The sequence below is a fragment of the Syngnathus scovelli genome, unplaced genomic scaffold (genome assembly GCF_024217435.2).
Source record: "Syngnathus scovelli strain Florida unplaced genomic scaffold, RoL_Ssco_1.2 HiC_scaffold_44, whole genome shotgun sequence".
Taxonomy (NCBI): domain Eukaryota; kingdom Metazoa; phylum Chordata; class Actinopteri; order Syngnathiformes; family Syngnathidae; genus Syngnathus; species Syngnathus scovelli.
The window spans coordinates 242,501-257,500 of record NW_026061538.1 but is presented as its reverse complement, the minus strand read 5'-3'; the positions used below and the strand labels follow the sequence as shown (position 1 = coordinate 257,500).

The window sequence follows — 15,000 nt, the reverse complement described above, 5'->3', positions numbered from 1 at the left end:
TCACAATCAATGTAATCACATTCACCTGCCTCTTGTTAGCTGTCATGTATTTAAGTCCTGTCTGCCCCTCACTCCCCTGTCGGATTGTTCTCGTCTCTTGCCTGTAGTCTCGTCGGTTTGTCTTTCAGTTCGGTTAGTTTCTCTCCAAGTTGGTCTGTCGGTTACCCCTGTCACTCTGTCTCCGTTAAGTTATGTTAGTTTGCCGGTTCTGTTGGTTTGTTCCCGTCATGCTCCCTTCCAACTACCTTTTCCCTCAATAAACCCTGGTCCAAGCTGCATTTGGTCACCCAGCTCCATTTCCGATCCGTGACAGAATAATCCGACCAGCTCAGCGACCAGCGCCTGTACCACCCTCCACCATCAGCTCCCGTAGCGCACGTAGTTCCGGAGTCAACAGTTTTTTTTAAGTGACACAAAACGAAGATTTTGATGGATTTAATGATTTGGAGTGACACGGCTGGTTTGATAAAATTTTGTTTATATTATTGTTATTTGATATATAGTTTATATATTGTTATATGGGCCTGTGGAATAATTTGAACTGCAACTGACGACGAGTCCGACATCAGCGCCGCGCCGCACACGCGCCGCACACGCGCCGCACACGAGCCGCGCCGCACACGCGCCGCGCCGCACACACGCCGCGCCGCACACACGCCGCGCCGCACACGCGCCGCACACGCGCTGCGCCGCAGACGCGCCGTTGTATACATTAAGGACGAAGAATTCGATCGATGGATTTAATGATTTGGAGTGATACAGATGGTTTGATAAAATTGTTAATTATATTATAGTTATTTGATATATCGTTTATATATCGTTATATGGGCCTGTGGAATAATTTGAACTGCAACTGACGACGAGTCCGACGTCAGCGGCCCGCCGCACACGCGCCGTTGTTTACATAAAGGACAAAGAATTTGATCGATGGATTTAATGGTTTGGAGTGACACAGATAGTTTGATAAAATTGTTGTTTATATTGTGGAATGATTTGAACTGCAACTGATGACGAGTCCGACGTTAGCGGCGTGCTGCACACACGGCATTGTTTACATAAAGGACGAAGAATTCGATCGATAGATTCATTGATCTGGAGTGACACAGACGATTTGATAAAATTGTTGTTTATATTATAGTTATTTGATATATCGTTTATATATCGTTACATGGGCCTGTGGAATAATTTGAACTGCAACTGACGACAAGCCCGAAGTCAGCGGCGCGCCACACACGCAGCGTTGTTTACAGAAAGGACGAAGAATTCGATCGATGGATTCAATGATTTGGAGTGACACAGATGGTTTGATAAACATATTGTTTATGTTATAGTTATTTGAATAACTCTTAATGTTACGTCAAGCCCGTTCTCAGCTCCTCGTTTGTGTTAATGTCACGTTAGCGTACCGTTTCGTTTAGCCTGTTTTTGCTGGTTCATGTCTGTATTTGGTGTTGGATTTTATCAAATAAATTTCCCCCAAAATGCGACTTAAACTCCGGTGCGGCTTATATTTGTTTTTTTCCTCTTTATTGTGCATTTTATGGCTGATGCGACTTGTACTCCGGAGCGACTTTTAGTCCGAAAAATATGGTAAGTTTATCAGTTTGAACATTAAATACTTTGTAGTGTAATCAATTGAATATGGGTTGAGAAAGATTTTCAAATCGTTGTATTTTGTTTTTATTTACATTTTACACAATTTCCCAACTTCAACTGAATCTGGTTTGTAGATCTGTTTAACCCGCTAGCAGACAAACATCAAGGAAGAAAACATTTATTTCATGTAGCCAGTAGGTGGGCCTACCACTTGTGAAAAATAAGTTTGTAGATGTTTTCAGGCCTGGACTGTTATCAAATGTGAGAAATTTTGACAAGATAGGATTCTTGTAGGTAATGTTACAGCAGCTTTTAACACTTTGCTTCCCAGCTACGAGAAAACTCATCATCAAAAGTAAGGACCTTATATCCCACCGACGAATATTCTCGTCAACTTTTTATTTTATGAAAGGGCAGACGAGACTCTTGGGCAATTCTCCACTCATCGTCAAGCCTACATTAAAGTGGTTAACTGTAACCACTTGATGGCAGAGATCCTATTGCTGGCTCATAAAGCCCAAATGGAAGAAGAATGGAGAGTAGTTATGGAGTTAGTGTCAAAGTCATGGTTGTGCAGGAAATATGTCTTCCGCAAAAACCTCAGTTTGTCCTTATTTTGTCGGCAATTGCTGATTTGAGTGAGACCAACCTACATTAAAATAGTGATAACTACAGAACAGTGTTGGGTAGAATCATACTTTTTTTCTAATTAAAGAACAGTAACCTCTCATTTGGTACCACTTAAGTATATAGTCATTAGTCATGTCAGCCTTGAAAGATGAGTGAAGCTGCTCGAAATCGGCTGGGATCTCAAGGGTTGTCTTTTCTAATAATGCTTGGCATTGTAAGGGTTGAAGTCAAAGCTACGGCAAATTTTAAAGAAAATTCAAAATATCCGCCTTCTTGTTAGTTTTAGCATATGGCTCTGAGAAACTATTTTTTAGAACTTGGGCTGTTACATAAACCTTCAAATTTTTGTAGAGCTAGATGAAACTAAATTTTGTAGGGAGCACCACGTCCTTCAACGCACAATATGGCGATGACATGGCGTAATTTCTGGTGTGACAAGACCGCACCGTTGGCATCCAAACTCTTGCAGCCTTCGACAACCAGTTGTCGAATCTGGTCCTGTTTCTATGGAGACGGACCATAGGTTAAGGCTATAAAAATGTGACCTTCGCAGCGTTAATTTTGCCTCTCTTCTTCTATGCTTTCCTAACCTCTTCTTGACGTGTAATACGTTGAGCCAACTGAAGACGCCCTCAAGCAACGACACACCACTTGTGTCTGGAACTTCAAAGTAAATGCTCCACCGAAGACACTAAATGCATGCGTACAAGAACTTTTTCATCTTCGTTTCTGACAGCTTGAGTGAGTGGGCATGTGTTGAATGCATTACTGCAGTAGAGAGTGGAGCAATGTGGGCATCACGAAAGTCTGCTACGAAGCCACCATCACATATGTCTTTTCCAACAACGGAGTGGGGAAAAAAAAACAAGTGTATCAAAAAATACTTATGCGTTACCCATGCAACGAATGTACATTTTGTAAGATACTGCTGGCTAAATGGCATGTTTATAAATGTCGATATATTTACCAGAAACCTAATTAAGCTGTTTTTGTAATTATTGGTCAATCCACGAATTCCAAAGCACACAAAATCTTGTATTTGAGTGCTTTATTTCTTTAGCTCTATGTTTGACAACTTCTGGTAGTTGTGTTTACATGTTCAAAGTCCCTAGGTAAATATATAATATTGTATTATATCCATATTTATTATATTTTATAATAAGAAACAACCCAGTCGCCATGGTAACGACGGCCATAAGACTGCATTACCGTAATTTCCGGACTATAAGCCGCACCGGACTATAAGCCGCACCAGCTAAAATTCAGGGATATTTTAGTTTTTTTCTTACATAAGCCGCACCGGACTATAAGCTGCACGTGCACATGAGTTTTTTTACAAAGAAAGACAGTACACAGAAAGCCGTAACAATCCATAAATACACTGCGCCGCCATTTAAGCCTCAGGGTTCAAAGTAACCTTCTGAATATAATGCATTAAAAGTTCACATTCATTACAACTTGTTTTTGGTGAGCAAAATGTCAGAAGAATTGAATTTAAATGCTGATTGATTGGGTTTTGATACAATGCAGATGGTCCAAACAGCGCCACTGCTTTGTGTAATCTCTGAGTCACATGGCAGAGTAAGAGAAAGGGTTTAGAGCCCTTTGACACAGGTCACCTAGCGTGCATTCCTACTAAAGCTCATAATAGTCACAGGCTACACAGCCAGAATAAGCAGCAGCCATAGTAGTGTTTCAAAATAGTATTTTTGTTTTTTTCTTCAAGATACCGCACAACAGTGGTCCACAGCCTTTTTACGAGTGTATAAAAGTGATCAAGTCATCACAAAAATCACGAAAAAAATCTTATATAAGCCGCACCTGACTATAAGCCGCAGGGTTCAAAATTTTGGAAAAAAGTCGCGGCTTATAGTTCGGAAATTACGGTAGTTTGTAATGTGACGTGCGGTGGGGTCGCTCCGGAAATGATGTCACGGAGCCTAAAAAGTATTCGAGAAACCGGCCTTCGGAGGACGCAGCGTGTGAATTTGGACACGAAATGTTTTTCTGCTGCAACACACCTGATTCAAATGGTTAGCTCATATACCGTATTTTCCTCACTACAGGGCGCACTTAAAAGCTTATAATTTACTCAAAAAAACACAGTGTGCCTTATAATGCGAATCAAGTCTTCATTTGACAATCTCAGGCAGTTAATGAGGGCCATCTTCCACACGCCTTATATATGGGTCAATTGATGAACTTGTTGATCCATAGTGGTTGTACACAGCACTCTGCCAAAATATTTCAGTACGTTTCAGTACGACTATTAAATTGCAAGGTAGCATCGCTTTCAGCATTACGGCAACTGTGGTCAGGGGCGTCACCAAAGTTGGCTACTACTAGTCGATCGCATGACATTTAAAAAAAAACTTTTTTTCTATAGGGTAGAGTGGGGTAAGTAGTGCCAATTTCTACTTAAAGTGCTCTTAAAGCAAGGGGATAACAGTAATGGCTCCAACTAAGATATCTACATATAAGTAGTTTAGGACCTGGGAGCAATTGTTTTGGATCTTAAACAAAGTTTGAGAAATACAGCTTTAGAAAAAAAGTGGTTTTGTGGCACAACTTGCCCCTGGTATGGGGTAAGTTGTGCCATTAGAGAAAATACACTGGGGTAAATTGTGCCATTGATAATTGAAGTAAAACAGATCATTTTAATCTCACAAATGATAATGCTCTATAAAAGAAAGACAAATTCTATACAAATTACTTGTTTAACTTTAATTTAAAGTCTTAACAACATCAAAGGCCACTTTTCTATCACAAGGCCTATACAGTCACATGAACACCTAATTGAGTCTTGAAAATATGCTCCTTTCTGGCTGTACCACCAAGTTTTGTGGTGTGGTGTAAACACATAGGCTACTCAGAACAAAATCAAAATTCAAAAATGAGCACCTAATCATCCGCAGCTGAATCTCATCCCAGATTCGGCCTACCACTGAACATCCCACATGGCAATGCTGCAGGGGAATGTAAATTTATGCTCCCTTCCCTTTTGTGGTGTGGGTAATTTCTTGAGCACGTCACCTATAGGGATGATCCTTCATCATTCTCTCTAAATGTGAAAATGGGCTTACCATCAAGAGACCTCTTAGAACTTTGCTTCAGAAATTTTGCACTAATCTCGTCACCTTCAACATTCTCCACCAATCCAACAGTTATAGGATTTTGATTTTTTACCCGCAAACCTCACAATGACAAAGTCACCAGCAGACAAAATCTTGTCACCATCATCATCACTCTGGACACCTGAACTGTCATATTCAGTGACATCACTAAGTGGAAGTGGAACGTAACTTTTTTCTGAGCTACTGGGGAGCACTTTGTTTTTGTATGTTTTACTTTGACCCCTTCAGGCTCCCCTTCTTATTTCCACTCCTTTTCTTCTTTTCAGCCTGTTTCTTTTCTCTGCTGTGCATCTTCTCCAGGCCATCTTCTGCCTCATCATTGGTGGTGGAGGTTTCTTCTGAGCTAGTGTACTGTCATTTTCTTCTTGGTTTTGTTTCGAATTGCAGCTTTCATAGCCCTTTTCTTCTCTCATTCTTTTTCTTTTCCTGTTCAGCCTTTTTATCTTTATCTTCTGCCAGTGGCACAATTTACCCCAGACCCTTTGGCACAAATTACCCCAGACCCACCATTTTGAAAAAAATTATCCCCCCCTGCTGTTTTGAGCAAGCATCGTGCTAATTGTATGGCTGTAGCTTACCAAAGCACTAAAACATAGTTGAACTGTTTTCAAAGTTGTTTATAATTGTTCACAGCAATAAAAAAAAACTTAATCATAGAAATTTTACTTTTGAGGGCAAAAAAATGTTTTTTGAACTTAAATGTGCTTACCTCTCAAGCCATGAGTGAAATGGATGCCCCTTCAAAATAGGTGGTCACATGACCAACTTCTTCTATGGTTTTCTGGAAAACAGGGGTGGAACTACTTGGCCCTTGGCACAAATTACCCCACTCTCCCCTAGGCTAGAATCCATTCCATCGCTTGATTGACATACAGGTAAGCCTAACGGGACGAAATCACAGTGAACCGCATTTGCGCAATAGACAGTGTCCACACCCCCTCACCGCTGCAAGTTTGTTTGGCTGTGCATACACAAACCTGGCGCTAAAGCTAACAGGCTAATCAACTCACTCGCTTTTTTCTTTTAAATAAAGTTTATAACCATCAAAATTGAGTGGGGTTGCTGGACCAAGTAAGAAGCCAAACCGTATCACTTTCATATGAAATGGAAGTTGGACTTTTTTTTACCTCATTTACTGGGTTGACCGTCCCTTTAGCACAGCACCATCTGGTGGATGCATAACGCAACTAATGGATGCATAACACAACCCTAGTCAACCCCAGTTTGATGCAGTAGCTTCTATTCTATGTGCTTTTTAATCCGATGCGCCCTATATATGAAAAAAATTGTAAAATAAAAACTCCATGAAGGTGCGCCTTATAATCCAGTGCGCCTTATAGTGCAGAAAATACTGTACAAGCTCTGAGATCTTGATCATTTCAATTAGGTGTGTTGCAGCAGGGAGACATGGAAAACAGGCAGGACAGCAGCCCTCCAGGACCAAGTTTGGATACCCCTGATCTAATTTATCCACCCTTCGGAAAAACTTGAGGGGGACTGTACACATGCAACTCTAGGCAATAATAATTATCATACCAATTGCAATACCTCATTAAATGGATAAACAGCAATACATATCTAAAGTACCCATGAGCTTTTTTGACAATACATTATTTGTTTTTATCCATTTAAATCTGCCTGACTCTGCCATGCCTTCACTGTTTTTGAATGTATTATCTCATAGAAAAACACTACCTGTAAACGCATATCCATACATTTAACATGACAAGTTTTTAAGGTTACCTGTTGAGAAAAATCACCCGGCAGTTGTAGCGTACATTGCGATGCATGATGGGCCTAAGGGAGAAGAACACCCAGAACCACACAAAATAAACAGGACTGCAATTTACACATAGAAGAAACTTACTGTCTTTCATTTAAAGTCTCCCTCAACATTTTTCTTTATAAGGGGGGAGGGAGTATTTGTTTAAACAGTCAATATGACTTCACAGATAAACATGCTAAATAAGAAGAGGGTGGATAAAGCACTTTTTTGCTCCACATTGTGCCTCTAATTTGATTTGCAAGAAACTCATCCATCCATCCAACATCTGCCCCTTATCCGGGTTGGGCCGCGGGGGTCAGCAGATTTAGGAGGGATGCCCAGACTTCCCTCTCCCCAGCCACTTCATCCAGCTCATCCCAGGGGATCCCAAGGTGTTCCCAGCCCAGCCGAGAGACATAGTCTCTCCAGCACGTCCTGGGTCGTCCCCGGGGTCTCCTGCCAAAGGGACACCTCTCTGGAGAAGGCGTCCACAAAGCATCCTGTTGAGATGCCCGAGCCACTTCATCTGGCTTCTCTCAATGTGGAGGAGCAGTGGCTCGATTCCGAGTCGCTCCGGATGGCCGAGCTTCTCACCCTATCTCTAAGGGAGAGCCCAGACAACCTGTTGAGGAAACTAATTTGGGGCCGCTTGTAACCGGGATCTTGTTCTTTCAGTCACGACCCATAGCTCGTGACCATAGGTGAGGGTAGAGGCGTAGATTGACTGGTAAATTAAGAGCTTCGCCTTCCAGCTCATCTCTTAACCATGACGGATCAGTACAGAGTCCGCTTCACTGCCGATTCGCCTGTCAATCTCATGCCACATCCTGCCCTCGCTTGTGAACAAGACCCCAAGATACTTGAACTCCTCCACTTGGGGCAGGATCTCATCCCCGATCGGGAGAGGGCATTCCAAGCTTTTCCGACTGAGGACCATGGTCTCAGATTTGGAGGCGCTGACTTTCATCCAGACCACTTCACACCTGGCAGTGACGCGCTCCAGTGAGAGCTGGAGATCACGGCTTTAAGAAGCCAACAGCACCACATCATCTGCTAAAAGCAGAAATGCAATGCTGAGGTGATCAAACCGGACACCTTCAAGGCTTCTGCTGCACCGAGATCAGGGATGTCCAAAGTCCGGCCGGCGGGCCAAATCCGGCCCCCGGTCAGATTTCATACAGCCTGCAGCTTCGGTCTTATAATGTATTATTTATGGCCCGCCTGCACTGTTAAACTGAATTTAAAAAATAATGAAACTTTAAACTATAATTCCTCCTTTTACCAAAAGGTGGCAGCACCTTTTTAATGTCAGTCTGCATCCGTGGCGCGCACCCCTCTCCACTCATTTCTGCCATGCCGACTGCAACGAAATCGAGGAAAGTTGACATTGAGGGCCGTCGCTCTCAAGAGAGATGAGAATTACAATACTTCTTCACTGAAAATCAAGGCAATTGTGTTTGTCTAATTTGTAAAGAGACAGTTGCCTTGCTTAAGGATTTCAACCTAAAGAGACACTATCAGACTAAACATGCTCACACATACGACAAGGTAACAGGGAGTGACCGTGCTGGTAAAGTGAAACAGCTCCAAGCTGAACTGGCATTACAACAGCGATTCTTCACGCGGGGCTGTGAGTCAAAAGTAAATATTACTAAAGCAAGCTACGAAGTGGCCATGTTAATACTGTTGATGTTATGAATTTGTAGACGTGACACAACCTATTACTTTCTGAAAGATATTGTAAAATTTACTTGTTTTAAGTTTTAATAATAACAGACAACTTTGCATTACTTATAACTCCTGCTTAAAATGTTCTTGAGGCAAAAATAGTTTTAAACTCATGTAAATTTAAGGTATTTCATACAGTTTGTTCAATGTTATCTGACTCTTCAGATATGAATGAAAGGCAGAATTTGTGTTTTTAGAGTTGTTCACATCTGCCCAAGTGGCTTATATTTGGTTATTTTGTCATTTGAAAAATAAAGACAATAAAGACAATAAAGACAATGAAAATTGTTTTATAACAGTGTGTATTTGCATGAATTTTTTATATTAAAACTATATAAAAAAACGATTAAAAAAACTATATGAAAACTATTAGCCCCCAGCCCCCTTCACTTTATCAAATTTGGCCCTTTGCAAGAAGTTTGGACACCCCTGGCCTAGATATTCTGTTCATAAAGGTTATGAACAGAATCGTGATGAAGGGCAGCCTTGGCAAAGTCCAACCCTCACTAGGAACAAATTCAACTCCGGAAACACTCCCGAAGTACTCCCGAATCACTTCCCACGGAACTCCCTAAGGGACACGGTCAAACGCCTTCTCCAGGTCCACAAAACACATGTGGACTGGTTGAGCGAACGCCCATGCACCCTTGAGGATCCTGCCAAGAGTATAGAGCTGGTCCACTGTTCCACGTCCAGGACGAAAACCACACTGCTCCTTAATCCGAGATTCGACCTCCCGACGGACGCGCCTCTCCAGCATGCCTGAATAGACCTTACCAGGGAGGCTGAGCAATGTGATTCCTCTGTAGTTTAAACACACCCTCCGGTCCCTCTTCTTGAAGAGGGGGACCACCACCCCAGTCTACGAATCCAGAGGCACTGTCCCCGATGTCCACGCAATGTGTTGCTATGCGCTGTGCTTTGTGATGCCAAGTCGGTTTATTTTGTTATTTTGTTTCCATGTTGTTCTTATCTATTTAGTTTTCCCTGTCCATTAGTGCTTTGTTTGTCTTTTTGTTTTATTTGAATTAAATCACTTTTTATTTAACTCTATCCGCTTTCTTGCTTCCCTGCACTTTGGGTCCTAGATCCTTGATAACTGATAGCGTCGAGAAAATTTTGGTCCACCATCTGGCGTGTCAGGAGCGTAAACCAGTGCACTGTTAACACTGTGTATAGGTGCTATGGGGTGCTAGTGATGTCATGAGTTGGTGGGAAGAAGATCTCCTCAATTCCAATGACATGCCTGCCATTAAGGAATCAGAGCCTGGAGACTCTGAGGTGAACTTTCCTATCTCTGGGGTTTGAAGTCACTGAGGTGATTAAAAAGCTCCTTGGTGGCAGGGCCCTGGGGTTGGATGGGATCCACTTATCCCTAAACTGTTGTGGGGCTGTCCTGGCTTACACGCCTCTACAAAATTGTATGGGCATTGTGGATAGTGCTTCTGGATTGGCAGACTAGGGTGGTGGTCCCCATTTTTAAAAAGGGGGACATGATGGTGTGTTCCAACTACAGAGAAATCACATTCCTCAGCCACCCCGGTAAGGTCTGTAAGGAGAGGAGGGTCGGATCTCAAATTCAGGAGGAGCAGTGTGGTTTTCTTCCTGGCCATAAAACAGTTGTCCAGCTCTACACCCTCAACAGGGTCCTCGAGTATGCATGTTTGGTCCACATAACTGGCAGTAAGTCAGATTATTTTCCAGTGAGGGTTGGACTCCACCAAGGGTACCCTTTGTCACAGATTCTATTCATAACTTCGATGGGGAGAATTTCTAGGTGAAGCCGAGGCATTAAGGGTGTCTGGTTTGGTGACCTTAGCATCGCATCTCTCCATTTTACTGATGATATGTTCTTGTTGAATTCTTCAACTCGTGATTTACAACTTTCAATGGAGCTGTTTGCAAAATGTTGTAAAGGGGTTGGAATGAAAATCAGCACCTCCATGGTCCTCAGTCGGAAAAGTGGGAAATGCCCTCTCCGGGTTGGATGAGATGAGATCTTGCCTTAAGTAAAGGAGTTCAAGTATCTTAGGGTCTTCTTCACAAGTGAGGGGAAGATGGAGCGTAATATCGACAGGCGGATCGGTGCAGCACCTGCTGTTGTAGTGAAGGAGCTGAACCAAAAGGCAAATCTCTTGATTTACTGCTAGATTTATTTTTCTTCCCTAACCTATGGTCACGAGGTGGAGGTCGTGACCGAAAAAACAAGATCCCTAATACAAGCGGCCAAAATGAGTATCACCCGCAGGGAGTCCAATCTCTAACTGAGAGAAAGGGTGAGAAGCTCAGTCATCCACAAGGGACTCTGACTCAAGCCTCTGCATTGAAAGGAGCCAGGCGAGGTGGCTCGGACTTCTGAATTGGATGCCTCCTGGACGCCTCCTTGGGTAGGTGTTGCGGGCATTTTCCACCAGAGACAGGCTCAGAGGATGAACCAGGACACGCTGGAGTCACTATGCCTCTCGGCAAACTGCGCGCTGCATTGACGCAGTGACGTCTGAGCAGCTGATGCCTGATTGAATATACTAAGTAGGCCTTAAGACTTATGTAGACAGCATGGGGATGAGATCAGTCAATGTTTATGTTGTTAACAAAATTCAAAATTTTTTCAAGGTATTTCAATTAAATTTTTGCTTCACTGTTTGTCCCATCTCCAGCTGTGTGGCAAAACCTAACCGCTGAACTAGCGCCTGAAAAGCCAGAAAAAGTATCACAAAGTTAAACATAATAGCAATTTGTTAAATAAAAACCTGAAAAACAAGCACATCATGAGAAATAGACGATGATTAATAGAATAGTGTCAAGATGTTGCCCCATAGTTTATCATACAAGGCAATCATGTCTGGAATGTGAGGACAAGTCCTTTTATTTCTTGATTTCAGCATTTTTTTTTTATAGTTAATACTTACATTCCCACATCACAAATAATGTCTTCGGTAATGGGAGATTCTAGAAGCTTCTTGAGAACTTCAAAACAGTGGAGCAATGTATCCGATTCATGAAAATGGTCTGCGCAGCCATACCCACTAAAAAAATTAAGAATTATAAGAACGGTATTAGCCAATATGAAAAGAAAGGTAGGGCAAAAAATATAATCCACATTTTGTCTGAGACATTTCATTTCAAGAACATCAAACACTGACACTTTGGTACAAGAATATACAGTAATTAGAGCTGTGCGATATGAGGTACAGTGTCGTACCTGAATGAATTCAATGAACATTCTTAAACTCATTCATATATTGGATGCATGTGAATTAAACAAAGCGCATTTTTGGTTCAATGTTTTAGTGAACGGGCTGATTCTGGGGCCAATGAATGGTTTTTGAAGGGCAGTTCATTTATGTCCCGAGTTTATTCTTCGTTAGACAAAGTCCCAGGTATTCTCCTCACAGACGACCAAAGAATCCTGTAAACGAGGCTTAATTAAGTGGGAGAAAAATTGTTTGGCAACCACGGCCACTGCTGCATGTCACGTGTGTCATCAAAATGCGACGTGGTAGGAGGAAGGAAGAAAGCGTGATGATCTTTCAGTCAATGTCACTCATCTGCGTGATGCGCAACCCTGCTCGCCCATTATATTTTAAAAAGCATTGATAAGGTATCTACGCCTCCCCTGCATCATTAAAAGAGGAAGAAGAAATTCAATTATTTTATTATAAAGTCGTCATCTTTTTAATTTCAATAGTTTTGTATCATTTTGAACCAAAATCGCTGAATTTTTACAGTTACTTTAAAACCAAAGACGATTCGCTCAGAGGAGCCAACTTCCTGCCTAGCCTCCTCTGAGGATTACGTAATCACACGGCTGCCTATGTTGACAGACTATGCAGTTGGACTGAACTGCTCTCTGTCTTTATGTCGCTGTTTAAGTGTTCAAACACTGTGGCTATATTAACTATTTTCTGTAGTTAAGGTGATGTATATAATATCTAGTGTTTTTTGTCATCTGTCTGTAATGTCGTGTTTCTTAAGATGAACAAAACGGCTTTGAAAAGAGACCTTACGGAGGCAACGAAAAAAAAAGGTTCTCCAGCCTTAAGGCTAGTGACCCCGGGATGCTTCATGCGCCTACTTGTAGAATAAAAGATCTCCAGTTCAAATTTACAGTGAACAACTGCGGAGGAGTCGTCCATTTATTTCGTTTTACATTCGTTTATTTTTTTCTTTCTGTTTTTACATTTTGTTTTACAATGGAGGATTACATATCCAAACGATTTTCAACTATGGATTTTGGGACGAAGCAGGAGGTCGTCAGTAAAGGAAGACCAACTCCGGAGTTAAAAGGTTTTATTCGGACAACGGGACTTCGGAGGAAGTCGTTTCAAACGGAGTGGTACGCACGATCAAAAGTGCTTTATTGAGTGTTCTTATGTGTGAAGACTGCTGATATGAGATTTTAATTAAAATAGTTCAAATTAAATAATGAATAAGCCACACTGGAGCAGCGTACCCCAACCTTTTTAGTTAAACGGTTAGGTGCCAAAAACATTTTACCGGGGGATGGCATCAGTGCCTCCCCAGTCATGAACCTCACGTACATACATACATACATACCGTAGTTTTCGGACTAAAAGTCGCTCCGGAATATAGGTCGCATTAGCCATAAAATGCACAATAACGTGAAAAAAAAACATAAGTATGTCACTTCGGAGTATATTCTCCATTTTCTGTTAGCTCTTGTATATACACTGCTCAAAAAATATTAAAGTAACACTTTGAAAACACATCAGATTTCAATGGTGAAATTTTTTTGGGGGGATATCTATACTGATATGGACAGTTTAATGTCTCAGGAACAAAAGGATGCCACATCTTTTAATGGAAATAAAAGTTTTCAGCCTACAGAGGGCTCAGTATACAGACACCCCAAAAATCAAAGTGAAAAAATTATATGGCAGGCTTGTCCTTTTTGCCTAAATTCAATTTCTGCAACTCAAATTCTTCTTCTGCAATTCTTTTCAATATCTTGTGTGGCCCCCACGAGCTTGTATGCATGCTTGACAACATCGCGGCATGCTCCTAATGAGACGACGGATGGTGTCTTGTGAGATGTCCTCCCAGATCTGTCTAAGGGCATCAGTGAGCTCCTGTAAAGTCTGAGGAGCAACCTGGCGGCGTATGATGGACTGAAACATTATGTCCTGAGGTGTTCTATCGGGTTTAGATCAGGTGATCGTGAGGGCAATTCAATTGTGTCAATTCCTTCATCCTCCAGATACTGTCTGCATACTCTTGCCACAACAGGCCGGGCATTGTTGTGGATCAGGAGGAACCCAGGACCTACTGACCATGGGTGCAAGGATTTCATCCCGATACCTAATGGCAGTCAGACTGCTGTTCTCTCGCCTGTAGAAGTCTGTTTGTCCCTCCATGGAAATGCCTCCCCAGACCATCACTGACCCACCACCAAACCAGTCATGCTGAATGATGTTGCAGGCAGCATAGCGCTCTCCTTGGCTTCTCCAGACCCTTTCACGTCTATCACAGGTGATCAGGGTAAACCTGCTCTCATCTGTGAAAAGCACAGGGCGCCAGTGGCGGACTTACCAATTCTGGTGTTTTATGGCAAATGCAAATCGAGCTCCACGGTGCTGAGCAATGAGCACAGGAAACAGGACATCGTGCCCTGAGGCCACCTTTGTGAAGTCTGTTTCTGACTGTTTGGGCAGAGAAATTCACACCAGTAGCTTGCTGGAGGTCATTCTGTAGGGCTCGGGCAGTGCCCAACCTGTTCCTCCTAGCACAAAGCAGCAGATATCGGTCCTGCTGATGGAATGAGGACCGTCTACAGCCCTGTCCAGCTCTCCTAGGGTAACTGCCTGTCTCCTGGAATCTCCTCCATGCTCTGGAGATTGTACTGGGAGACACATCAAATCTTCTTGCAACAGCACGCATGGATGTGCCATCCTGGAGGAGTTGGACAATCTGCAACTTCAGGAGGGTTAAGAAATCGCCTCATGCTCCCAGTCGTGATAATGACTCTAGCTAAAGCCAACACTTGCGGAAAAACTGTTAAAAAAGGTCAAGAGGGAGGAACTTGAAATGGCCTCCACCTGCAAAATCAGTCCTGTTTTGGGGACCATCTCGTTGTTGCCCCTCTAGTGCACCTGTTGTTAATTCCATCAACACCAATGCAACTGAAAC

General features: G+C 42.4%; 1 protein-coding gene across 2 annotated transcripts in view; it reads right to left on the bottom strand.

Annotated features, from left to right (window-relative positions):
* The window catches only part of LOC125968090 (glutamine-dependent NAD(+) synthetase-like), a 66,909-nt gene that overhangs the window by 27,179 nt on the left and 24,730 nt on the right, over positions 1-15,000 (bottom strand). For both annotated transcript variants that reach the window (XM_049719244.2, XM_049719245.2), the window contains exons 3-4: positions 11,763-11,879; positions 7,104-7,157 (exon numbers count right to left, since the gene is read on the bottom strand). In XM_049719244.2, coding sequence (XP_049575201.1) covers positions 7,104-7,157; positions 11,763-11,879 — 171 coding nt within the window. The remainder of the gene's footprint in view (positions 1-7,103; positions 7,158-11,762; positions 11,880-15,000) is intronic.